This window comes from Austrofundulus limnaeus, unplaced genomic scaffold (assembly GCF_001266775.1).
Source record: "Austrofundulus limnaeus strain Quisiro unplaced genomic scaffold, Austrofundulus_limnaeus-1.0 Scaffold1, whole genome shotgun sequence".
NCBI classification, from domain to species: Eukaryota; Metazoa; Chordata; class Actinopteri; order Cyprinodontiformes; family Rivulidae; genus Austrofundulus; species Austrofundulus limnaeus.
Window position 1 is genome coordinate 5,715,911 of NW_013952403.1, and position 24,380 is coordinate 5,740,290.

A 24,380-nucleotide genomic window follows, 5' to 3' on the forward strand; every position below is an offset into this window, starting at 1 on the left:
CTGCCAATAGGTAGATATTTTTACATAAATTTATACCAAAAAAAAACTCAGCTACTTGGGAAAAAAATACTTTTTTTTACTTAAATTTTCATAAAAACCTAAATAAAAGAATCTTATCAGGACATTTTTTCTTGTTTTACGTCAAAATATCTTACCCATTTGGCAAACATTTTATGTTTTTACGTATCAAGATTGGTTAAAATCAAGGGTTTTTCTTCTGGATCCACATAGTTCACACTATCACCCCCGTTTAGCATTACCTGGTGGTGGATGCATGTACATTAGAAAAGGTGGCCTAATGGGTTGCAAATGACCCCAGCACTGCCATCTGGCAGTCTCTGGTAGGAGTTGTTCGAAAATGCTGGTAGTTCTGGTGATAATTACACGTTTACACGAGGAGCTTTAAATCTGTAAAGAACAGATCATTGTTAATTTTTTATAAGCCTTCACAACTGAAAAACTAAAAAAACGTACAGTTGTTTGTAAATACTTCCACATGGCTTCACACTCTCACTGACTGTGCTGTTGTGTATAAGTTAAAAGCGAAACATAATTAAGGAAACTTTTTCAAACAAAAGCGCTTTTCCGTAGACCCCCATTTTAATTTGGATTATTAGCGTTACCTTAATTACAAATGGCAATGTTATCCTTCATAAAGCGTAGACAGAAGTTATCTAATTCACGTGTCCGCTGATTGAAACTGCAGCTACAGCTTGCAGTACCCGATGGCCACGCCCCCCCAGGTGTTTCAACACAACACTGGGGGGAAATAGTTGGCCAACAAAAAAGGAACCCTACGTTCAGGACGCTTTTCACATGACACAAGAAAAACACTTTTTACAATAAAATGTGTACGAAGATCAAACCCCCTTATAAATGTTGTAACTGATATTACACTTATAAAAAATCTATATTTTCAAACTTGTAAATTGTTTTCCTAATTTTAGTCCATTTGATCAGGTTATAGTTATAGGTTAAAAGTGAACATTTTAATAAAAAAAATCAGGTAATTTAAAGCCTAATTTATTACAAAATTACTTAAAAGCTATAAACATCAGAGAGATTTTAATGATAAGAAACAAATATGACTTCTGGTTGAGCTCTTGCATTTTGGTGACTTAATCCGTTTTAACGGATCAGTAACCAGTAAATCCAGCAACAATTAATATAAAACCCATTTTTGCACTATTAAACGTAATACCATGAGAGAAACAACAGATTTGTGTTTTAGGATAAAGTTGTCAGACTACACGATGAACATTGCTGCAGTGTTTTGCAGCATCCTGAACGTGTCCCTCCCATTTTACGCACAGGTTTAACCAAACAGCTCCTCCTCTGAGGGATCAGACTCCTGCAGGAGCTGAGGAGAGACATAAAGCTGCTTTTTACTTTAAAATAACTAGTTTGTGTTTAATTGTTTTTATTGTAATTCTAAAACTCTATGAAAATATTTGGATGAAGATGGAGAAGTTATCAAAAAGCTGAAGGCAGGATATTTCCCCACTTTTTTATTTTTTTTTATTTCCTGCAGTTTTGTCTTTCCAGTGATGGAGCTGGACCTGGACCTGGTTCCGCTCGCGGTTCTGCACAGTAAGTGTTCCAACTCCAACTCAGAAAAGTTGCTTTGCGGAACTTTCTGAACCGGGTCTGTCCTCAGGACACGGTGGGGTGAACCAGCTCGGCGGGGTCTTCATCAACGGCCGACCCTTGCCGCACGAGCTGCGGCAGCGCATCGTGGAGCTCGCGCGGCGCGGCGCGCGACCCTGCGAGATCTCGCGGCGCCTGCGCGTCAGCCACGGCTGTGTCAGCAAAATCCTGCACAGGTGAGCCTTCACGAGCTTTAATCAGGTGTTTTAATCAGGCCGAGCCCATCAGCAGGTGTGTCTCCAGTCAAACTCATTATGTTTTAACCTTTTTTTATTTTAACTTTGCAAACAAACTGTGACCTTTTAAATAAGTTTGTGCTTATATTGTTTTAGTTTATTAGGATAAACAATAAAATCCTGTGGAAACAATAGCAAACGAAGGAAAAAAGGTTATATATATATATATATATGGAATAAATAATAAAAAAATCTTCATCTTAATTATCCAGTCAAGGAGGCAAGAGGAGAGAAATAATTTGTGATGATTTTATTGTAATTACTTCTAAATTATAAATAGTAATTTCATGAAATGCAATATCACCCTCTTCTTTCTAATTGTTGTAACAAAATATCTTCTTTTTGAACAGTTGTTTGTGAATTGCTTTGCTTGATCTCCAGTTAAAATTTACATTTTACTGTTAAAGTGTTGTTTTAATTTTTTAATCAGCTGAACTTCTTTATCTGAATTTTGTTTGGTTATTTGTTGTTGTCGTTTTTGATTTAATCTTTGAAGCTACAGTGCAAACTCAACTCAAGCAAATCACCTCCCCTCTCTCCTGAGGGTCGTTATTGTCTGTTGTACTGTTTCGTATTAAATGTTTGGTGCAAACGGACTGAAGATTAGATAGAAAACTGGTGAAAAGTGAAAACCACTGGAGAAAAAAACTGTTTCTCGTTTATCTTCTCAGTCTGGTCCTCGTTTTTATTGAGTTTCAGGCCGCAGAAGCTTCTGGACTCTTTTTCTGTTCGTCCTCTGCAGGTACAATGAGACGGGAAGCGTCCGACCAGGTCTGATCGGGGGCTCCAAGCCCAAAGTGGCCACACCCACGGTGGTGCAAAAGATGCTGCAGCTGAAGCGCAACAGCCCCACCATGTTCGCCTGGGAGATCCGAGACAGGCTGGTGCTGGAGGGGGTGTGTGACGACGACAACGTGCCCAGCGTCAGCTCAGTCAACAGGTAGAATTAACCTGTGTGTAAATGTGTGTTTGACGTCACAAATCCATCTCCTGGGCTCCCTCTGTCTCTGCAGGATCATCAGAAACAAAATCCGATCCACGTCCTGTGAAGTCAGTGAGTATATTTTCCRTCCATCTTTCTTTCTTCTGACGAGTTTTCCTCTCACTGATGTTTGGTGAACCTCTGCATCTTTAGCATCATCTGTTTCTGTGGCAGCGGAGTGTTCCTCAGAGTCCAGGTTTTCAATAAGTGGGATTCTGGGAATCAGAAAATACATCAAACACAAAGAAGGTGAGTCGGCAGGACTCTTGGGTTCGTGTTTTCGAGCTGTTTGATCATCTGGAAATGTTTGCTTTGGTCTTCTGATGATGAACTAAAAAACTAGTTTAAAAATAACCTTTTTTCTCAACACAAATATCAGCAAATGTGTAGAAAAATGGTGGAAAAAACATTTGAATTTAGGCCATTTAAATTTCCCACTCGCCTYGTTGGAGTTTTTAGAATGATCATCCTTCATCATGAGAAAAAAATCCYTTTTTTTGTTACCTTTATCAAATTTTTTCTGGTTCCAAACTAAATCAGGAACTTTTCCTGCAGATGAAACTTGCTGCTGTGATTCATGGTTTTTCTGGAGCAGCTGATCGTCCAGACCTCACAGCAGACAGATGTGTAAGACTCTGTCAGAACAATTCAGACCAGTCTCCTCGGCAGGAGGTCCACCTGACCTCTGCAGGCCTCCATCCTCTCAGCCAGCAGGCTCCCTCCTTCTCCTCGCCTCAGCCTCTAATCGCAGGCCTGCTAACACCTCCACCGGTCCATCACTGAAAGCATTAGGACAGGAAATTGGAAAGAAAAATGCACGTAGTTAAGCGCAGAAAGGCTCCCGGTGCATGTGGGCTGGTTTATCATTGTCCTAATTAGAACAAATTGAGAAAGRCACAAAGGTGAGAATAAAAGGGAATCTGCTCTAAAGACGTTATATTTTTCCAGGAGGGGACTTTTCCTGCTGTGAACGCCACGACCAGCAGCAATCCCGCTGTGACACGTGGGAACAGTTTGACCCCAGCCCGACTTTTCACCCCCGACTGGAAGCTGATTATAACTCAGACCCGTCAGGTTAGTCTAAACTGATATGTGCTCAAATGTTTTCCATTTTAAAAAAAATCAGCTCTGAAGTGAATTTCTCCTCTCCGTTCTGTTCTTCAGGGCCTTCAGGTCATAACTGAAGAAAGAAAATCAATATCAAGAAAACAAGGAAGTTAAAAGTCCAGCATTCCTCAAAAGAATGCTTAACGCCTGCTGCCAGTCATGTCAGAGTTTTGAACCAAGTTCATCTTATTGTGAGTCAGATTAGCAGTGGGCGATAAGCTTTCCTATTCCTATTTGGTTGGTTGTGGTTTGGTTTATGTGGTCCAAATCTGTCAATGCAACAACTGGTCCAGTTGTGGTTTGATTTGTGTGGCCCAAATCTGTCAATGCAACAACTGGTCCAGTTGTGGTTTGATTTATGTGACCCAAATCTGTCAATGCAACAACTGGTCCAGTTGTGGTTTGATTTATGTGACCCAAATCTGTCAATGCAACAACTGGTCCAGTTGTGGTTTGATTTGTGTGGCCCAAATCTGTCAATGCAACAACTGGCCCGGTTGTGGTTTGGTTTATTTCACCTAAATCTGTCAATTCAACAACTGGCCCAGTTGTAGTTTGGTTTATTTGGCCCAAATCTGTCAATGCAACAACTGGTCAGGTTGTGTTTTGGTTTATGTGGCCTAAATCTATCAATGCAACAACTGGCCCAATTGTGTTTTGGTTTACGTAGCCCGAATCTGTCAATGCAACAACAGTCTCAGTTATGGTTTAGTTTAAGTAGTGCTGGCTCATGCATGGACCACCTCCGGCAAACCACATCTGGGTCACAAAAGGRTTGTAATTTTTTGCTGTATCGGCAYCCAGTGTTTGTCTTGTGTGGGCCAGAACTGGGCCAGACACATTTTGCTATGTGGGAAGGTTTACTATAACAGTTAAAGTCACAGTTAATAAGCAAAGACGYTGTGTAATGTGTAGCCCTTTAAGTCAATGTCCGGAGTGACTCTCTTCTACTACCACACCAAGCTTTAGCTCTTTATCTATAAAACGTATCGAGTTGAAGTCTTTTATTTTTTGTGGTTGTTGAAGACGCTGATCTGTGGCAGACATTTTGAATCTGACTTGGTCAATCTTGGATTGACCAAGTAATGTAAAATATAAAGTAAAATGTAAAGTAAATAATGGAATCTTGACTTTTATTTGGTTGTAGAAGTCCATCCARTGATTGCTTTGTGAGAGTTTCTATAAATTCTCTGCAGTTGTTCATGAGATATTTTGCTAACAAACACAGACATAAACATCATTGTTTTGCCTTCGGCAGCAGGCAGTAACAGTTTATCTCTCTTAAAATAAGTTTTTTAAATGATCTGCAGCCAGAAAACAAAGACATGTTATCTCGGAGGCCCGATGAAGCTTCATCACTTCAGGAGGTTGTTATCTCCGGTCCCTGCGGTCGTTTTCTGCTCAGTCAGAGGCTGCTTCATTAGAGGCCATGTGATGGAGAACAGAGGCTGCTTTTCCCTCCTTTGTGTTGGTTTCTCTAACGCTCCCTCAGCGATGAGAAATTTAAAGGACATCCGAGCTGCTGAGGGGACCAGCGGGGTCCGGAGAACATCACATCAGTCCTGGGAGGTTTTTCAGATGTAAGGTACAGCCTAGTTTATGTTTTTACATGAATGAATGAAACTCGTTTTATGACTTGTTGATGTTTCATTTAAAGTTTTGTCCACTGGGTAATGTGATATTTTGCTTACAGGCAAACACTCACATCAACAAGCCCTCACAGTTAGGTCTGTTTTAATCYTATATTTCTGCATTTTAAGTCATTTTTTTCTAGACATTTTCAAATTACAAAATATTTGTTTGATTTGGTGGATTTCCTGTTACCGCCAGATGGCTCTAATGTCTGCAGACTGGTTTATTATCTTTATCTACTGCATATGTGTGAAGTCTGAAGGTTGTAACAGATGAGTTTTAAGACCTTCAGTGAGTCACACCTTTTATTTTCAGACAGAATAGATCAGGTTTCAGGTATTAAGTTTCTTCCTGTTTGATAATGTACAATAGSACATAACAGATGTTAATTCATAAATCAACCGTTTTTCTAATATTCGACTCTGATTTRTCACTGATAAAGTTCCTGAATGGATGTCCTTTGTTTGAATTTAGCAGGAAAAAAACTGGTCAGAAACCTCTCGGGACTCTGTTTGCATGCACTGTTTATAATATTAGCTTTTTATTATTTGTTTTGAGCTCTGAACTCTCAGTTGATCATATTATATTGTATCCATACAATTTTATTCAAACTGAAAACAAAAATGTACAATAAAACTGAAAAACTGTATCAAGAGTTGATTTTAACCTGTTGCTCATGTGAGGAAGAAATAAACGTTTTATCTTTTCTCGTCATTTGTTTCGTGCAAATAATTAATCTTAAGGTTGTAACCTAGAAAGTGTGTGTGTGTGTGTGTGTGTGTGTGTGTGTGTGTGTGTGTGTGTGTGTGCGTGCACACAACTATGCACGCATTCCTCCATGCTTTATTGCTCCTGACCAGTCTGTGCCCAGGTTCAAAATACAATCATTTGTGGGGCTTTTTTATACTAACCACTTCCTTCTTCATAAATCAGTGCAGCGTTTCCTCGTTCTCTCACACAGCAGCCCTCAGATTGAAGGAAAGGTCATCAAAGGTTTATGGACCAGTAATAATCTGGGAAAACATATCAGACTGTTTGTGTCAGCGAAGAGACACACAGGAGCTCCAGAGGTTTCCCAGGACGCAGCTGAGAGAAACCAACTAAACCAGAGCAGAAAGAAGTCTGGAGGTTTTCGACAAAGAACCGGGTCATGGCTGTCCCCCCTAGAGTGATCCACAAGAGGAGGGAGGCCATCACAGCTCTGCCTCTTTACTACTCTGGATATCTGCTGAAGAAAAGCTCCAGAGAGAAGGTAACAACACACTTCCTTTCAGGTGTTTGTGTAAAAAAGATGTAGTAAGTTTTAAGTTTTTTTTAATCTATATACATATTTAAACATGTCAACCAAAAGTGTAGCTGCTCCTACAAACAATGATTTACTAAAGTAACAAAACTTGATTTTCTGCCAAAATGCAGCTGAGATCTGAATGACTGCTGAAATTTGTTAAACTCAAACTGAACTGCAGCTAAAAGAAGCAAAACTCTAGTTTAAAGGAACTAAAAAGTAGATAAAAGCCTAAAGATGGTAAAACAGTAGATAAAATTAGCAAAACACTAAAAAAGATGAGCTAAACTCTTAAAGTAAAAAAACTACCAAGAAGCTAGACAAAGGTAAAAGGTTAAAAAAGCTAAATGTCACTGGAAATTATTTAAAACCTGAAAACGGGAAAAAATATACTGTAAGAGCATGTTTGCTGAAGTAGCTAAAGTTCTAGCTCAAAGTTTCAAGTAGAGAATGAGAAAATAAAMGTAGAAAATGCTTAAAAGCAGCAAAATATGGCTAGAACATAAAAGTAGCAAAAGGCTAAAAAGCTAGCAAGCTAAAAGACTAAATACTCAAGGCTAACTACAAAATAAAAGTAGCTAAAATAAAAAAATAGGATACAAGTCTTGCTAAACCAGCAAAATGCTATTTAATAGCAGCAAAACTTAAAAGTTAAACAGACCAAAAGTCTTGCTGAAGCAGCTAAGAGATAGCTAAAAGTAGCGATGTGCTACTTAAAAGCTAAGAGCTAGAAGTACCAAAAAACTAGCTAAAGCATTTAAGAGGAAACTAGAAGTAGCAACATGCTACTTAAAATCAGTGAAAGTTTAGATAAAACTAAAAGTATCTAAAGTCTTGCTTAAGTAGCTAAGAGCTACCTGAAAGTAGCAATATTCTACTTAAAATCAGAAAAAGTTTAAAGTCTTGCTAAAGCAGCTATGAGTAAGCTAAAACCAGCAATATGCTACTTAAAAGCAGTGAAAGTTTAGATAAGRAGGCTGTCAGTCTTCTGAAGCAGATTTCAAATAAAACAAAGCAACTGATGAGATTTTAATGTATATTTGTATTTCCAAATTGTGTAAATAAAGTTTCAATATACTGAAAAGAATAAAAGTAACAAAAACCAAAACTCATAGTGCCCATCTCCTGAGCTGAATGTTCTGATGTACATCCGGTTAAATCAGTATGTAGACGTAGTTGGGTTGTTTAAAAAAAACTTAGAGTAAAAACAGGTAAAACCATAGTGTAGTTCTGACTCAGCATTCATAAAATCTAAAATATAAATTCACGTTTTTTTCTTGTAAACTTTAAAACAATCATTCAAAAGTAAACTGTGGGTTACTGTAAACTGTAAAGCATAAAAAGCTGTTCACTGTTGTACTTTGGCCCCAACAGCCCCTAATGAGTGAATTTATTGCTTCGCACTGCTGCACAAAGGTGATCGTTTCATCCACATGAACAATTCAGAACATTTTTTTATGACTTCCAGAACTTCAAAGACTTCTATGGAGAGCTGAGAGGATCCACGCTGTTTCTGTACGACAGTGACACCCAGGAAACTGTAAGAAATCTGTTCCACTGACAGTTTATACAAAATCTGTTCAAGGGTTATATGATGCAGAAGTTCAGCTGACAGCTCAGATTGTAAATGTGTGTTTCAGTACGTAGAAAGGCTGGACCTGGAGCAGATGAGGTCCATGGACTCKAACATTTCTTATAAAAAGAAGGAACCAACCATCCTCACTTTGAACCTGCCTTCAGAGATGGTGCAGCTGAAGGTCGGCTGCAAACCGATTCCTGACAKGACATCAGTAACCACCCAGGTTTTACATGATGAAATATTCTAACCCTCTGTTTGTTTTCTGCGTGTTTGCTGCCTGCTGACAGATGGACTCTGCCGATACAGGAGAAGAATGGAGAGGATACATCATGACGGTGTTCAAAGTGAGGAAAAATAATAACTATGTGGCCGAAGAAGAGGAATTATTCTAGTTTATGGCTTTAGTCAAGTGTTCAGCCTGAAMAATACTTTGAAACAAAAACACAGATATGTGACTGTGGAAAGCTCTGAATAAACAAAAGGATGCAAAAAATTACTTTGGTAACACTTTTCAATAAAAGTACCCTTATAATATTATTATTTTAGTATACCTATTAGGGTCAAAAAGTGATACGACATTTATCTGTAGCTACTTTCCGTTCTCAAATTTGACTTTTCTATACAATTTTGCCTTTAGCCAAAATGTTAGCTTCATTCAATCATAATTTGCTAACTAAAAATATAGCTTTACTGATGCTAAACATGTGAGAAAAAAAAATAGCAGAAGCTAACACTAATGACTAACTGCTAACCGCTACAATGGCTGTCACTCAGCCTGCGTCGTCTTCTCCATCAAGTTGAAGGCTGTGGAGGACTGAAACTGACATAATTAAAAATTCTGCTGGCTGTTTTAGGAGAACACAACTTATTTGAGAGGAAGTCTATTTGCAGCTTCCCTTAACAACACAGAGACAGACAGTCTTTTTGCTCACTACACTTTGGTTGCATGACTGAGGCAGTGCAGGCACATGGATCCTGCTGCTTCCTGTCTACTGACCAATAGTAGAGGAGCAGACCCAAGAAGGGCAACCCACCTTATTTGTATAATGAGGCAGAAATGCATAAGGTAAAGCAAAAACAGGAAAAAAATTAAGAACAAATTTTTAAGAGATGTATTTACAAGTACTATAAATAAATATATTTATTTTAAAAACAGTAAAATTTGAATTGTGTTAAAAGACTACATAATTTATTGGAACTAAGCTGGAAAAATAAATATGAAGATCAATGAAATGATAAAACGTAATGTAAAATTCTCCATTTAAAAATTATTTTAAGTGTATATTTATTTATTGGGCCATTTATATATTTCTGCTTTATTTTTAATTATGTCAGTGTCGGTCCTCTACAGAAGATTGGTGGACTGACACAAATCTGTCAATGTTAGTTCGTTAGTTAGCTGTTAGTTGACTAATGTTGGCAAAACCTAATTTAATGAAAGCTAATTGGTCCGCTAACAGTTCTCAAAGATAGTGAAAATGCAAATCCACTTAATGAAAAATTAGTTCTGCTATTATCTGTTAGCTGATTAGCAGGACCACACTGGACCACAGTTTAGATTCTAAATATTAAAAATATTTTAGTAAGTTACATAATTTAGGTAAGTTACTCATATTTTATATTTCCTGGAACATATCTTTTGTGTTTAATTCAAAAATATCAGAAGTAAAATTAAACTAATACATGTTGGTTCACAGTTAAAGAAAATGTCATAACATGAAATGTTAAACATAACATATATATATTTTTTATTTAACTCACTTTTTGAGTGATTTAATTTCCCACTAACGTGGAGCGCTGGCCGTGGTATTGTCTCAGGGTGATGACATCATAACATGTGCCGAGCACCAACAGTAAACAGCATTCAATTCCAAAAATACCTAAATGTGAACTTCAACATTTTACTTCAACATTTAAGGTTTAATGTTTACATTTAGATTTAGGATTTAATATTTAAATATATTTTTAACATTTAACGGTGAGCTAAGTAATGAAAAATATGTTTCTGAAATTTTTTAAACATTTCATTTTACACTTGGCACCTCGTACTTATTGTGTGGTCTGCAGTGAGAGTAGGGAGAGGTAGAGGGATGTATGCTCTGTAAAAAAAGGAAAGTTTATTAAAAATGTGTCTTATGTTTATCCTTTATATCAGACTGTTGTCATAAAACATTAAAAACATATTTTTTGTTTGTCAGATCTGCTTGTTTTTGTATTCACTAGTTATTTAGCCATCACAGTTGATAATGCTCAGCAGGAAGAGGTTATATTCTCATAAACAGATCATAAAACTCATTTTCCCAGCAGCGGATCATGATGCGTTGCATGTCTCTGGTGAGTCACAGAGTAATTGTCTGTCGGGTAACTTGGGTGTGTCTTCCTGCAGAAAGAGATTCCTCAAAGGCTGCAGCTGCTGCCCGGTCAGATGATGAAGCTGGAGGAGGTTCTGGAACTGGAGAGCAAGCGAAAACTTCCACTGTCACGGCCTCCTCTCCCACCCCGCCCGAACGAACTGAAGCCCAAAAGCGCCACGATACCCACGTGAGTTCCACCTCCTTTGTCTTCCTGTCTGCACTTCCACCAGCAACGCCGTCACCTTCTGTCCTTCTCTTCACCTCCTGCAGCTGCTTCTTCGATGTCAGCCGACAGGAGGCCGAGAAGATGCTGGAAGACAACCCAGAGAACGGGAGCATCATCCTCCGCCCGTCTGCCCTGCCCAAGAACTACGCCCTGACCCTCAGACAAAAGACCTCCAGGTTTGATTACCGAAAACCCCTGGCAATTACCAACAGAAAAAGGCTTGCAGATAAAAGAAAACTCTCTAAAAAAGAAATCAGAAACATCTGTCAGTTCAGGACAGTAATCATGGCCTTCATTGTGTTCCAGTGGTGTTTCCATAAAGAACTACAGGGTGACCGCCACAAACGTTGGCTTTGTGATCGAGCTGGACACTCCGGTGAGTCCAACCAGACGTTTTTGTGTTTTACGGTTTGAGAGAACAGCGGTTCTCCATGTTCAGTTTAAAAGCCACAAAGGATTGAAAAAAGGTAATCGTTAACAATGTGTGTAGCTTTCAAAGCTATTAACAGTGAGGAGTTTTTCTTTTAAATGTAGGTAAAGCTGCCAGCACAGAGAGGTAAAAATAAAATTAAGTCTTAAATTCTCTCTGAAATTGTATCGTAATTTAATCCAGGCAAATATGTTTAAATCTGTATGACAAGTTTGTAATCTGTCTGTTTTTTTAACCCTGGTCCTCAAGGCCCACTGCCCTGCATGTTTTAGATGTGTTCCTGCTTCAACACAGCTGATTTCAACTGACAACTGATCAACAGGCTTTTGTTGAACTGTAGTCATCTGAATCAGGTGTGTCAAAGCAGGGAGACCTCTAAAACCTGCAGGGCAGTGGGCCTTGAGGACCAGGGTTGAAAAACACCCATCTAAGTAACTGATTGGATTTGTAAAGTTTTAGTGATAAATATAATTATTTATCATCAACATAATTAAACTTTATCCTGTGCCGTCTAATAACTTTACCTAATGGAAGCTAATTTAAAATAAAGAATATAGGTCAAAGCACAGAACCCTGAGGAACTCCACAACTAACTCAGGTGTATGAGGAAGATTCAACAAATTGGAAGATGTGATCCTAATATCATTTAGAGTTGTTTTACAGATTAAGATGATTTAATGCTTGAAGCCTCATTAACAGGTCGTTAACGAAGACTGATTCCAGGCTTGTTTCTCCTCTCCGCTCTGCAGGTGACCGTCCCCTCCCTGGATGATGTGCTCAAATACTTCCTGGAGAAGACCGAGTATCGTCTTTGTCCTTACGTCATCTCTCAGCCCTACGACACTCGCATCTGTGAGGCAGAGCTCTTGTCCTGACAAACATCCCTGGCCTGGCTCCACAGCTCCTGACACGTGTCTGTTTGTGTTCCTCAGTCACATCCCCGCCTCCAAAGTGCATCAGCGTCTCCTCACCTTCGCCTCAAACTCCGCCCAGGGCTCAGGTGGCTCCAATGCAGCATCTACAGAGCCCGGACAACTTCCACCTACGTCCAGAGAAGCCCGATGAGGGGGAATACGTTGTTCCAGACGACCGCAAGCCTTATGACCAGATGTTAAAGAAAGGTGAATATTATTGTAGCTGTTATTTGTTTATTACTGTTAGTTTGTTTGTTTTTTTTACCATGACTTTTTTTTTTTTTCATCTAAACACTTTTGGACACTTATTTAGCAAATTTAACGTCTACCTACCATTTTACTACTTAACATATAGCATTTTTTTGCTACTTTTCACTATTACCTAGTTTCTTTTTTTTTGCCTTACTAGACAACTGCTATTTTTAACTTTTAGCGACTACTTATTTTGATAGTTTTACTAGTGTTTTAGTTAATATAGGCTTTTAGATACCAATAAGCTATTTTTAGTTTTCATTTAACATCCTGCTTCTGGACTGCAGTTAGCTTTTAGCTATTTTTTTATTTTAGCTACTATTCTGCTACATTTAGCTTTTAACTAGGCTTTTGCTAATTTACATCTAGTTTCCATTTGTAACTTTTAGCTCATAGTTAGCCTTTTGCTATTTTAGATACTATTCTGCTATGTTTGGCTGTTATTTAGCCTGTGCAACTTTTAGCTATTAGCTAGTCTTTTAGTTGCCTTGCTAGGCTTCTGCTATTCTTTTAACTTTTAGTGATTATTCCTTTTAATAGTTTTAACTTAGTCTTTTGGTTAATATAGGCTTCAAGATACCATTATGTTGTTTTTAGACAATAGCTTCTTTTAGACTGTAGTTAGCTTTTAGCTATTTTTGAATTTTAACTACTTTTGTATTACATATAACATTTAAAACTAGCCTTTTTAACTAGCTTGCAAATTTACATCTAGCTACAATTTTGTAACTTTTAGCTTCTAGCTAGCCTTTTGCTACTTTGAGCTTATTTTTGCTGTTTTAGAGACTATTCTGCTATGTTTGGTTGTAATTTAGCCTTATCTATTTTTAGATCTTAGCTAGCATTTTTATTTTACTTGCTACTGCTTTGTTAATTTTTAGCTACTTTTCTGCTACATTTGGTCTTTAGTTATCCTGTGCCATTTTTAGCTATTACCTAGCTTTTTTTTTTATTTTACTTGTTWAGTGTTTTTAACTTGTCATTACATTTCTTCTACATTCAGCCTTTATCTAGGCTTTGGCTGATTTAGCTTTCATCTCAAGTTTGGCTACTTTTAGCTTATACCTAGCATTTTTCTACTTTTAAATACTGCTCTGCTTCTTTGGCTTTTAATTAGCTTTCTGCACCTTTTTAGCTTTTGGACTTTCTTTGGTCACCTTTGGCTAATTTTAGCTATTAGCTAGCCTTTTGATAGTTTTAGCTTTTAGGTAAACATTTGCTATTTTAGCTTCTGGCTCGTCTTTTGCTACTTTTATATAGCTTTCATCCATTGTGTTCCTTTTTAGCTAGTATTCTGCTTGGTTTAGCTTTAACAGCCCAGTTTAAGCCTCTACAGTAATTGTGTGTAAAAACTTCATTTTTACATAAAACATAATTTAGTTTTATCATTTGTGTTCACAAGGTTTGTGTGGATAAAATCAAAAAGTGACACGTCTTCTGTCTGCACTAGCTGAGCTGGACAGTGAGCTTCGAGAAGCTTTAAAAAAGAGGCGAGACAACATCTACGTCACATACGGAGAGGACAAGACCCAAAGTTATGAGAACTAGAGTCGTTAAAAAAACGAAGCATCTTGGAGCACCTCCAACTCCTGAGACCTGAAGCCTTCAGACCTGATGTTCAYCTGTGAATCTAACACCAGCTAAACTCTCAAATGAATTCTGCTGGTGCCACTGGACCAGTTAGTTTGTGTTTTTATTAGGATCAATTAGGGGAAAAAAAAAATCACGGCTTATATAAATATCTGTAAACAAAAACAAATACTGCTCAGCATGTTGATTTAGTGATGCTGAAAATTGTGACTTTAAAAGTCTTTATCCTACCTTTATAAGTTGATAATGTTAACTATAAAGTTTATTTAGTCAGTTTAAAATGTTCCAAATGTCCAGTTTTATATTAATCTAAGAAAAACAAACTATTTTTAACTAGAACTGCATAGGAAGTGTAAAGAGAACCAAGTTCAAAAGATATGTTAAAGCTGCTGCTTTATGAGGGGGCAGACTGAAAACTAAGCCTCAAATAAACAGCTGCTTTGCAAAAACTACAATTCAGATCTCAAACGATTTGAGCTGTGAGCAGCAGAAGACGCGGATTGTCACCTATGTGATTTTTAATGTTTATGCAGTGTTTTATATGTATATCAAAGTGATCAAAGTGCCAGTTCAGATATGTAAAGTCAAACTTTCAAATGATGTTTCTGCTGTGAAGTGTGTCTGAGCTGTACAGCTCTTTTTTTTGGTGTGTGTACTACCAAAAGTCATTTGATGTAAAAATTAGCAGGTTTTATTTCARTGTTGTGTGATGAGATAATATAGTGGTTCCATATATGTGTGTAGTTTACATGTAGCTGCTTTGAGCTGCATATTTCTGTCCTTTTTTTTTAATGAGCTTTCAGTTCCTAAAAAAAATCCTAAATTTTGACGAATGTGGGGCTGGGATGTTAACGCTTTCAGAAACCAGGAAATAAGAGTTTATTTAACCCTCCTGCTGTTTGAGGTGGGTGGCAGCAGGAGGGTTAAAACCAGTGAAAACAACCATTATCATATTTTTATTTCTTTATGTTCCCACAAACACTGAGTTTGAATATTTTAAAAAGTTTTGTTTTTTGTTTTTGCACCCTCTGCACTTTTTACTTTAAGACAAAAGGATCAAATACATTTTATTCTTACGTCAATTAGAGTATTTTCTGATTTTTGAATCACAATTAGAAAAAAAGTACTATTTCTGAAATACATTTGATTTTTGCTAATGTTTGAATGTCAATTCAATGACTAAGTCCAGTTTTGTGTTAATTTTTTTTTGTAAATGCTTAGTTTTTGTACAAACTTAGTGTTTTAAACTGAATTGACAGTTCCTCAGATTGATACAGTTGAAAAATAAAATTAAAAGCTCACATTCAGGGTTGATCTTTGTATTTTTTTTATTTTTATTTTTCCACACGCAAGAGTAAAGCCAACATAAATGTTTTAAACGTTATAATCGTGTTTTTATAAGTTATTCCATTAAGTTTCATCACTGTAGTGGATCGTATAAGTTTAAGGATCGTTCGTCACTCAAAGACAGCAAGACTGTGAAAAATATTCAATAAAAAAAATAAAAACAAAGACTCCCTTTAGTCTCCTCCTTTACTGGTTGTAGTGTTCAGTTTTCTTTCTACTCCACCCGTGTCGGCTCCTTTACAATCTGTGGTAGCAGCCTTTGTGTCAGAAAAACAAATAAAATATCTGTAATAATAATAATAATAATAATTTAATGTCTCGGGATCCAAAAATAAAAACAGAATAAATTAAGGTGATTGTTCCTCGGTGTTACATTACTTCTCGGTGAGAGACAGCTGCAGGATCCTCTCCAGCTCATCCTCTTCCTCCTTCCTCTTCCTAAGAGACAGGAGGAGGAGGAAAGTTTTAATCAACGACAGCCTTCATTTAAGATTTCAGCAAATCTGTTGAAGACAGGAAGTTATTTTAAAAAATAATTTACATCCAAGATTCTTTCACCGTCACAACAGCTTTCACTTCAACAGCTTATATAATTTTATTTTTTTCCCCAATAAAATCAGCATTTTTGTTGTTTGACAGAATCAAATGTGTTTTTCTGCTCTTTAAATCTGATTCAGTTTAGCATCTTATTAACTTTTTATTTTCTACATCCTGGATGGTTCTGTGAACGCTCGCCTCGGTGCTCCCCTCTCATGTTCTTTGTTTAGTTGTTTTTGTTTTAATAATCAGCCAATTATTATCAGTAATTAATATTTAGCCGACCTAGTTTTATTGTTCCGTTAAAGCTTACGTTTGACCATTGTTGTAACAAATCATATTGGAAGTAATTTTATTTTTCTGTACGTTTTTGTTTTCCGTACAGAATGTGTTATTTTTGATTTTTTATTTATCAAACTGTTCAGCTCATTCAGGAGACGGTGTGGTTAATTTTAGTTTTTGTAGCTTTTACACTTTTAAAATATTTAATTTTATTTACAAATCTTTGTATTCTTTCCTTACAAGAATACGGCGAGGTCTCAAAAATACCTTGAAATAAAATAGATTTTTTAGAAAAGTGCTTCACCACACTGGCTCTCTTTTTATTTTAAATGCTATTTTTTGCTTTTAACAACTGTTTTGCTTCATTTAGCTTTTAGCTAGCCTTTTGTTACCTTTAGACTACTGATGTGCTACTTTTAGTTTTTAGTTACTGTTCTACTTTCGTATTTTATTTAGCCTTTTGTTATCCAGTTAAAAGTATAAACACTGTTATAAGGATTAAAACATCGCTTTCCAAAAACAGTTTAAAATGTTTTTATTTTTTGATCCTTTAAACTTTAAAACAATCCTTATGTCTTACACTGACGTTTTTAAAAACAGAACTGTGCTTTCTTTGAGGAAAACTGTGAATAAAAGAACAAATGTCTTCTGATCTGCACCACATGGAGACATGAATGGTTTAAAACAGAGGTTCTCAAACTGGGGTCCCAGGACCCCCAGGGGTCCGTGAGTTGTATCTTGGGGGTCCTCAAAAATCTTCAATAAATTGTTCATTTGATTTTTTAATTAAAAAATGCATTTAGAGAACAATAGACTAGTAGAAGAAACATACTAAACCAAACAAAAGATTATATTCTCATGGTATTTAGGAGGTAAAATGACAGTAAATTACTTGTATAACAGCATGGGGTTTATAAAGGGGTCCCTGGAAATTCGCTACCATTGTAAGGGGTCTCCAGGCTCATAACGTTTAAGAACCCCTGGTTTAAAATGTCCAAACATAAAAAAAAAACTTTTGTCTGAGGAAGAGGAAAGACTCGACCCTCACCTGTCGATCTCCTCCTGCTCCCTGCACGACAGCTCCATGGCCATTCGAAGCTGCTCGTCGAAACTGCTCGCCACGCCGAAGGGTCCCGACAGCTGGGGGTCGGTCTCCGTCCTGAAGGACAGAGGGGAGTTGGCGGTGGGGTCCAGCGGGGACACCGAGGAGGGCTGGCTGAGGTCGGTCAGGTCCTCRCCCTCCCTGCTGGCCAGAGAGATAGACAGGGACTCCTGGATCGCCCTGAGACCAGACAAAATGAAGAGAAAACATCAAGAATTCTTAAAGAAAGGACAGTTTCCCAGATTCCCATTTAAAACTTAATTAGAGGAGAAACGAGGCTCTCGAGGTAAAAAGATCTAATTACAGGAGTCTTTTTAAAAGATTTAATTAATAARATTACACTTCAAGCCAGAGATATTCCCAAAGAACTTATTGAGTTAACCTCCTGTTAAACAAACTTTATATCTAACAAGACAATATTTGATTTACGTATCTAATTTCTGTGCTTAAAACTGACTTAATTGCTTATTGAGGTCTAATAATGTGATGCTCTGACAACAGTCAGGTTTATCTGTGTGAAGACGGGAATAAAGGCAAACGGCTCACCTCTCCAGCTGAGAGTCTTCCTCGTACAGCGGAGACTGAGGCACCGGGCGGCTGTTGGTCAGCGCCTCCCAGATGGTCACCTACAAACCAGACGGTGACAGGCTTCARATGGAAGATAAAAACTAAATAACCACCGACTGGCAGCACTGATATTAGTGTTAGAAAATAAAGAAAAGTCTGTTTTCTGTGACAAAACTACACCAGAACGAGACAGGACCRCTTCATTTGTTCTCATAAGTCACAACGAAGTGATTGAAGAGGAAATTGGCTCATTTTCCACATTTGTAGATCCTTTAAGGACTAAAATGGCACAAAATATTTTGTCTAATTTCTTCTAAAACAATTATTTCTTTCTAATAAACAGCTGAAGAATAAGCTCATTATTGCCACCTGTTGGACCGAAACTCTACATGTTTTGTTTTAAATGCATGAGCTGCCAGTTTGTGACATTCAGMTTAAAAAACAGAACGTACTTCCAGCAGACTTCTCATGACAACTTTGAAGCGAAGAAATTAAGATTTTAATTTTCAGCAAACTTATATTTTTACAATCGTAGGAATTGTTTTCTTTAAAATTGGGCCGGAAAACATGAATATTTTCCCTGAAACAGCAACATTCAATAATAGCTTATCAGCTAAGACATGAATGCTAATAATTATGTATTTTTAAATGTGACAATTTTTATTTAATGAACGTTATGTCGTATCTAAAGTGTATATTTGTCTTTGGAAAAGGTACATGAATATGTTGACATATTAAATCTAAAAAAACAAATTCAGTTTTAACAATAAACATGGAGCAGGACAAGCCCTCAGGTAAGATGAAGACACCAGGCCTTTAGCACCAAGAATAAAATAAATACTATGAACATTTTAGCAGCTGTTTACTATCATTAATCAGTGGAGTATGGAGCATTTAACTTTGGACTACAAGAAAATAAATAGGACACACACCTTAAAGTGAGAGGCGACGACATCCTCTCTCTACTTTTTTTTTCCTGCCTGGTCCTCATCAGTACTTTCTCCTGTTTAACCCCAGAATTGTTCTAATAGGTGTGTCTTTTCTTTAATCCTTGTTTTACTTTTTCTGTTCCGTTGTTCTAAATGTAAAGTTTTCTTGTGAGGAGGAAAAATAGAATAAATTTTAGCAGCGATGTTATGTACACAGATATGGAGAAAATGTAAAAACTTGAAGTTGTGTGTTACTTGAATATCCCTGTAACACTGGCCCTGAAGCATTATTCTTATTCTTATTAAAAATATTACTAATACTAGTTTATAGGCACAGATAGAAAAAACACCAAACAATTCAAACGTAGGCAATAAATGAATCTGTTTTCTGCTTTAACCCTTGCGAGCTCTGACCTGGTCACTTTCCGTTCCGGCGTCCAGCAGGCTCTGCTGGATGGCGAACTGCAGCAGGTTGTCATCCTCGTCCCTCATCGGCTCGCTGCGACCCGGACCGAGGACGGTGTAGTCCGAGGGGGGCTCAAACACCGAGGGGTCGACCTCACAGTGGAAGGCAGGGGCGGCCTCACCTGAGGGGCGAGTCGTGTGGAAAATGATGCGTTAAAACCGYCAGCTGGATCTGTGCTGTATATTTGTTTGTGCCGTTTAAATACGTGTGTCGATGAGTCGAGACTTACCAGCTTCTTCTGTGTTCTCGGGCTTGTGAACCGTCACGGAGCTGACCGGCTCGTCGCAGCCGCACAGGTTACTGAACGTCACTCTGGCGTTCAACACGTGGAACAGAGGAATCTCTGAAACCCAAAACAAAAACCCAGGATCAGACAAGAGGAGAGCTGCTTCGCTGCGGCTTCCGCCCGCTGAGCGGCGTCTCCAGATCGAAGCCAACCTTCTGGTTCCACTCACCGATCTTAACGGGGAAGCCCGGAGGCAGGCGCAGGGTGATGAAGTCACGCAGCTTGGCAAAGTGGGCGTTGGAGATGGCCATGAGGTCTATGATGGGCGTCACCTGCTCAGCCAGGGACAGAGGGTGCGTCTCGCTCAACCACAGCGTGGCTTTGAACCTAAACGTAAAAAACACAGTTCCAGTTTCTGTTACGTTCAGACACGACGTGAACCGTGTCACGCTGCCTTCGCCGTACCTCTGGACTTTACTGGTGAGCTCGACGGGGCGTCCGATGTCCCGGCCGTTCAGATTGAACTCTGGGTTGAAGTACTCCTCGGYTGTGATGGCTGTGGGGTTGTGGGGACTGGCGCACTGGGACACGTTGCTCTGACGGGGGGACAGAGACGCAGCTGTGAGTGCTCGTCAGAGGATGAGTGGGAATGAACAAGAACCTCGGAGACTCTTACCCCGTTGTGAGCCGTATGTTGCTCAGCAATGCCCAGGAACGACTGCAGGGGAGTCTTTGAGCCTGAGAACAACCAAGATCTGATTAATGAACACACTGCAGCGAAACTATTAGACGCAACATCATCAAGTGAACAAGCTGAACTTCCTGTGAGTGTGACTGTGTGGTCACCTTTGCTCCTGGACTTGTCCTGGTCCGACAGATGCTCTGTCCTCGAACGGGTCACCAGCTCCACATTGGTTGCGCTGTAAACCTGAACACACAAACAGACACCTTTTACACTTCAAATAAAGACCTTTACGGTGCTTTTAGAGGCTCCAGAGAATGATTTCAACAACTCAAAGCCTGATTTTAAACGGATCCATGATTATTTGTATCATTAGACTTTAAATATAAATATAATATAATGTAAGCTGTTTAGTTTTGTAAATTTTTAAAAATATATTTTAACATGAAGGGAGCCATTTTATTTACATGCAAAGCATTCTGGGTAAATCATGACGTGGATAGGTCCTTGGTGCGAGGCTGCTAGCGAGCCATATCCACCCTGAAGGTTAATCTTGGACAATATCTGATGATCGACTCTTTTAAATGAAACCAGAGAGCGTCGACAGAGAGAAGGTAGAAATGACTCAGCCTGTAACTGAAAATATAGATGGAGGACAACAGAGCTGCTTCATGGAAGAAGAACCCCAGCTTAGCCTGTTAGCTTTAGCACTGATGCTATATTGCCTTATATGTATTAGCTCGGTGCTAGCGTGACAAACAAACAAGCTAAACTGAGGTCCTCCATCTATATTTTCAGTTGCAGCTGAGTCATTTTTGTGTTCCCCTCTCTGCCATGTGGATGGAGGACCTCAGTGACGAGAGGAGAATGTGTAGCACTGAGCTAATACATATGTATGGTAATAGCGTCGGGGCTAACTCTAAAGCTAACAGGCTAAGCTGAGGTTCTTCTTCCATGAAGCAGCTCTGTTGTCCTCCATCCATATTTTCAGTTACAGGCTGAGTCATTTCTACCKTCTCCTCTCTGTCAACGCTCTCTGGTTTCATTTAAAAGAGTCGATCATCAGATATTGTCCAAGATTAACCTTCAGGGTGGACATAGCTCGCTCACACCGATGACCTAACCACATCATCATTTACCCAGAATGCTTTGCGTGTAAATAAAACGGCTCCATCTGTGTTAAAATATTTTTATAAATTTAGTTTAAAAATGATAAAAATTAAACAGCCTACAGTATTTTTACAGTCTTTATTTTACAGTTAAAATATATGTTTATCAAATAAAGTCTAATGTTAAAACTAATCTTGGATCCCTGTAAGCATTATTGTCATGTTGTAAATCAATGATGAAGTTTGCTAAAGAAGGATCCAGATCTGAAGCAAACTTCAGGTCTGATTAGAAAGTCAACAATCACTAAAAGAAATTCAAAGACACGATGAGGAAACTTCAGGAAACATCCAGTCTTTAAGTAAACAAGTAATCAATCACACAGATGATGTGTTTAAACTTAATGAAGTCTAAAAGTTGACTCCAGGTCACGTGGTTGCCTCACACCTCTCATAAATCACCAGACACACGACACTGAGCTCCTGGGAAAGCCCTCCTGCTGCTGAACACGTCACAGCCCAGGCTGAAGTTAGAGCTCCACACTTTTCAGCAGACGGATTTCTCTGTACACAAAATCTCTCTCCATCCAGGAGTTTTTAACCATTTCATTATCTTTTTAAGTGTCTAAGAGTCATATAGATGAACGTACTTTCTGACTGCCTCAGACAGTCTTGTATAAAGTACCACAAAGTGATACTTGAGTAAAAGTACAAGTATCTTACCAAAAAACTACTTTGGTAAAAGTTAAAGTCTCCTTTAAGAACACTGCTTGAGTAAAAGTCTGAAAGCATCTGATATTTTTTGTATTTAAGTATTAAAAGTAAAAGTATTGATTTAAAATGAGCAGTTAGATTTTCTGTAAGGACATTTATTAGGAGATGACCTCCCCCGAAAAAATGCAGGAATGACTGCCGTATTAAAATAATTAATTTATGTTAAATTTAGGATGTAGTCCAGCTGTTTCAGTTTATATACATATCAAGGGTGACCAAACATTTTCCCCAAAATAAAAATCTGAGGGCTGCGGCCAAATGCAATAATATAATTCATGAAATACAAATACTTCTTAAGTACAGTCCTTTTATTTTAATGATTATGTCCTGCTGAAGTGTGACATGATTTTTTGGTGTACAAATTAATACGGTATCAGAATTTTATATTTATACTTCTCATTCAACCACAATTAAATGCACTCTATCTAGGAGGCACAATTTATATGGATAGTATTATTTTTTACAATAACAAGCTGGAATGAAAACAAGCAAAAATTAAATAAAAGAAACTTTCTTCTTCTTGCCTTTTTTAAAATAATGTAAGGAGTAGAAAGTACAGATAACTGTGTGAAAATGTAAGAAGTAGAAGTAAAAAGCAGGCTGAAAAATAATTACTCAAGTAAAGTACAGATACCCAAAAATTCTATTTAAGTACAGTAACAAAGTATTTGTACTTAGTTACTTTACAACTCTGGCCTCAGACAACTGCTCCTTAACACCATCCGTGTTGTTTGGACGCACAACAGTCAGCTTCTAGAACAGGAGGAGTTAAAGCAAAAATGCTGCCTAACAAACACACCCATCTTCTGAGCCTGTGTCGACTGTGAGTAAATGTTCAGCACAAGTGTTGTGATGAGAAGGGGACAAAATGACACGTTTGTCACGTAACTGTGACAATAAAAGATKATTTTGCAGGTTTAGATGGAGCATGTAGGGGCTCTTTGTAATGTGTCACTTCATAAATTAAACCAGTTCATAAACTTAAATAACTGACTTTTGTTCATTATTCTGACTGATAGCTTGTTTTACTTCGATTAATGCTGGATGATACGCATCCACAGACAACTAATGGAGTAAAAGGAGATCAGACTTTCAGGAGATAATTTAAAAAAAGAAAACAATTAGGAGAGGTCAGTTACCTTGGCTTCGTACCCGCTGACAACCTCGGTCTTCTCCGAGCGCCAGCCCCAGATTCCCGACTTATTCCTGATGTGATACGTTAAATCAGAGAGAGCTTTAGAGACAGATTTTGCTCGTTTGGCGATTAAAACTCTGCGACGTTATGTTGTGTTCTCACCGCTCGAACGCGATGTTTCTCGTGTTGAGGTGCGTGGAGACGATGGGCGACGTGAGTCTCTGAGCCGTGTTCTCCTGCGACGGCTGCATGGCGGCCAGGAGGGAGGGCGCGTCCCGAGGAGACAACACGAGCGGCTCGGTGTACACCACCTGCTTCTCGTGGTCCACCTCCATCACCACGGCGCCGTCATCTTCAGAGGAGGGACAAACGGAGCGGACGGGAAGTCAGAGCAGAGCCCCAATTGGCCAGACGTGAAACCCCTCTGCCCGTTCCGCACGGCGGCACCCACCTTCCCCCTTGAAGATGTAGCTGCGCCGCCCTTTCAGCCACGTCATGTGTTCGAAGCCGAGGAGGGTCGTGTCCACGCGGAGGCACGAGCCGCTTTTCCACACCCGGTACACGTCGCTGGGACAAACCTTCGACACCAGCGGCACTAAGACGAGAGGCGAGGAGGAGGAATGAAGACACCACAGACATGTCAGGTCCTGAAGTTAGTTTTTTCCTGTTCTAATAAAAAACAAACATCTGATTTATCACTGATTTATATACTGACAAGTTAAAGGTTCACACTGCAGGCAAAAGTGACACAAATCAGATTGTTTTTTGCAGATGTTGGATTGTATCGATACCAGCAGGATAGGACTGATGCTTGAGTTTGTTTCTCGACTCTACTTTCAGTCGCTCCCATTCCAGATGTGTAATTCTGTTACAGAGTACCGGGGGCAAAACAGCTTTTTCTGTTTTCTATTTCTTTTACCTTATTTTAAAGGGGCAATATTATGTGTTTCTCAGGCATATATTTAAATACTATACCATAATAAAGTATCTATG

The 24,380-nt window shown here is 38.5% G+C and overlaps 3 protein-coding genes across 7 annotated transcripts in view; 2 read left to right on the forward strand and 1 right to left on the reverse strand.

Annotated features, from left to right (window-relative positions):
- The first annotated feature begins 1,316 nt into the window (after positions 1–1,316).
- Positions 1,317–4,113, forward strand: LOC106516405 (paired box protein Pax-5). 3 transcript variants are annotated; one of them, XM_014006762.1, is made up of 7 exons: positions 1,317–1,590; positions 1,658–1,823; positions 2,626–2,823; positions 2,897–2,937; positions 3,040–3,114; positions 3,814–3,939; positions 4,030–4,113. In XM_014006762.1, the coding sequence occupies exons 1-7, from the start codon at positions 1,548–1,550 to the stop codon at positions 4,047–4,049; spliced, it is 669 nt and encodes a 222-aa protein (XP_013862216.1). In that variant the 5' UTR covers positions 1,317–1,547; the 3' UTR covers positions 4,050–4,113. The 3 variants fall into 3 exon arrangements, with proteins under 3 accessions (XP_013862216.1, XP_013862226.1, XP_013862208.1); XM_014006772.1 differs by lacking the exon at positions 4,030–4,113 and adding an exon at positions 3,421–3,492 and having other exon boundaries at positions 1,318–1,590; positions 3,019–3,114; positions 3,814–3,906; XM_014006754.1 differs by having other exon boundaries at positions 1,319–1,590; positions 3,019–3,114.
- A 2,432-nt stretch (positions 4,114–6,545) lies between these two features.
- LOC106516346 (signal-transducing adaptor protein 1) lies at positions 6,546–15,167 on the forward strand. The gene is made up of 10 exons (XM_014006663.1): positions 6,546–6,856; positions 8,358–8,429; positions 8,530–8,646; positions 8,756–8,812; positions 10,855–11,009; positions 11,093–11,224; positions 11,355–11,424; positions 12,228–12,330; positions 12,411–12,599; positions 14,095–15,167. Exons 1-10 carry the CDS (start codon positions 6,755–6,757, stop codon positions 14,190–14,192), a joined length of 1,095 nt encoding a protein of 364 aa, XP_013862117.1. The 5' UTR covers positions 6,546–6,754; the 3' UTR covers positions 14,193–15,167.
- A 377-nt stretch (positions 15,168–15,544) lies between these two features.
- Positions 15,545–24,380, reverse strand: part of ankrd13d (ankyrin repeat domain 13 family, member D) — an 11,552-nt gene continuing 2,716 nt past the window's right edge. The window contains exons 5-17 of one of the 3 annotated variants that reach the window (XM_014006612.1): positions 23,839–23,982; positions 23,550–23,739; positions 23,392–23,458; positions 20,537–20,618; positions 20,367–20,428; positions 20,156–20,286; positions 19,920–20,077; positions 19,694–19,807; positions 19,413–19,585; positions 18,049–18,128; positions 17,449–17,682; positions 15,960–16,019; positions 15,545–15,838 (exon numbers count right to left, since the gene is read on the reverse strand). In XM_014006612.1, coding sequence (XP_013862066.1) covers positions 15,796–15,838; positions 15,960–16,019; positions 17,449–17,682; positions 18,049–18,128; positions 19,413–19,585; positions 19,694–19,807; positions 19,920–20,077; positions 20,156–20,286; positions 20,367–20,428; positions 20,537–20,618; positions 23,392–23,458; positions 23,550–23,739; positions 23,839–23,982 — 1,538 coding nt within the window. In that variant the 3' untranslated portion in view covers positions 15,545–15,795. The other 2 variants (XM_014006605.1, XM_014006619.1) reach the window with 2 other exon arrangements.

Bases quoted from the DNA above. Each gene is read 5' to 3' on its own strand.
- LOC106516405 (XM_014006754.1), top strand. From the start codon at position 1,548: ATGGAGCTGGACCTGGACCTGGTTCCGCTCGCGGTTCTGCACA. The intron at 1,824-2,625 runs GTGAGCCTTCAC...CGTCCTCTGCAG, and splicing joins GTCAGCAAAATCCTGCACAG to GTACAATGAGACGGGAAGCG. The intron at 3,940-4,029 runs GTTAGTCTAAAC...TCTGTTCTTCAG, and splicing joins TTATAACTCAGACCCGTCAG to GGCCTTCAGGTCATAACTGA.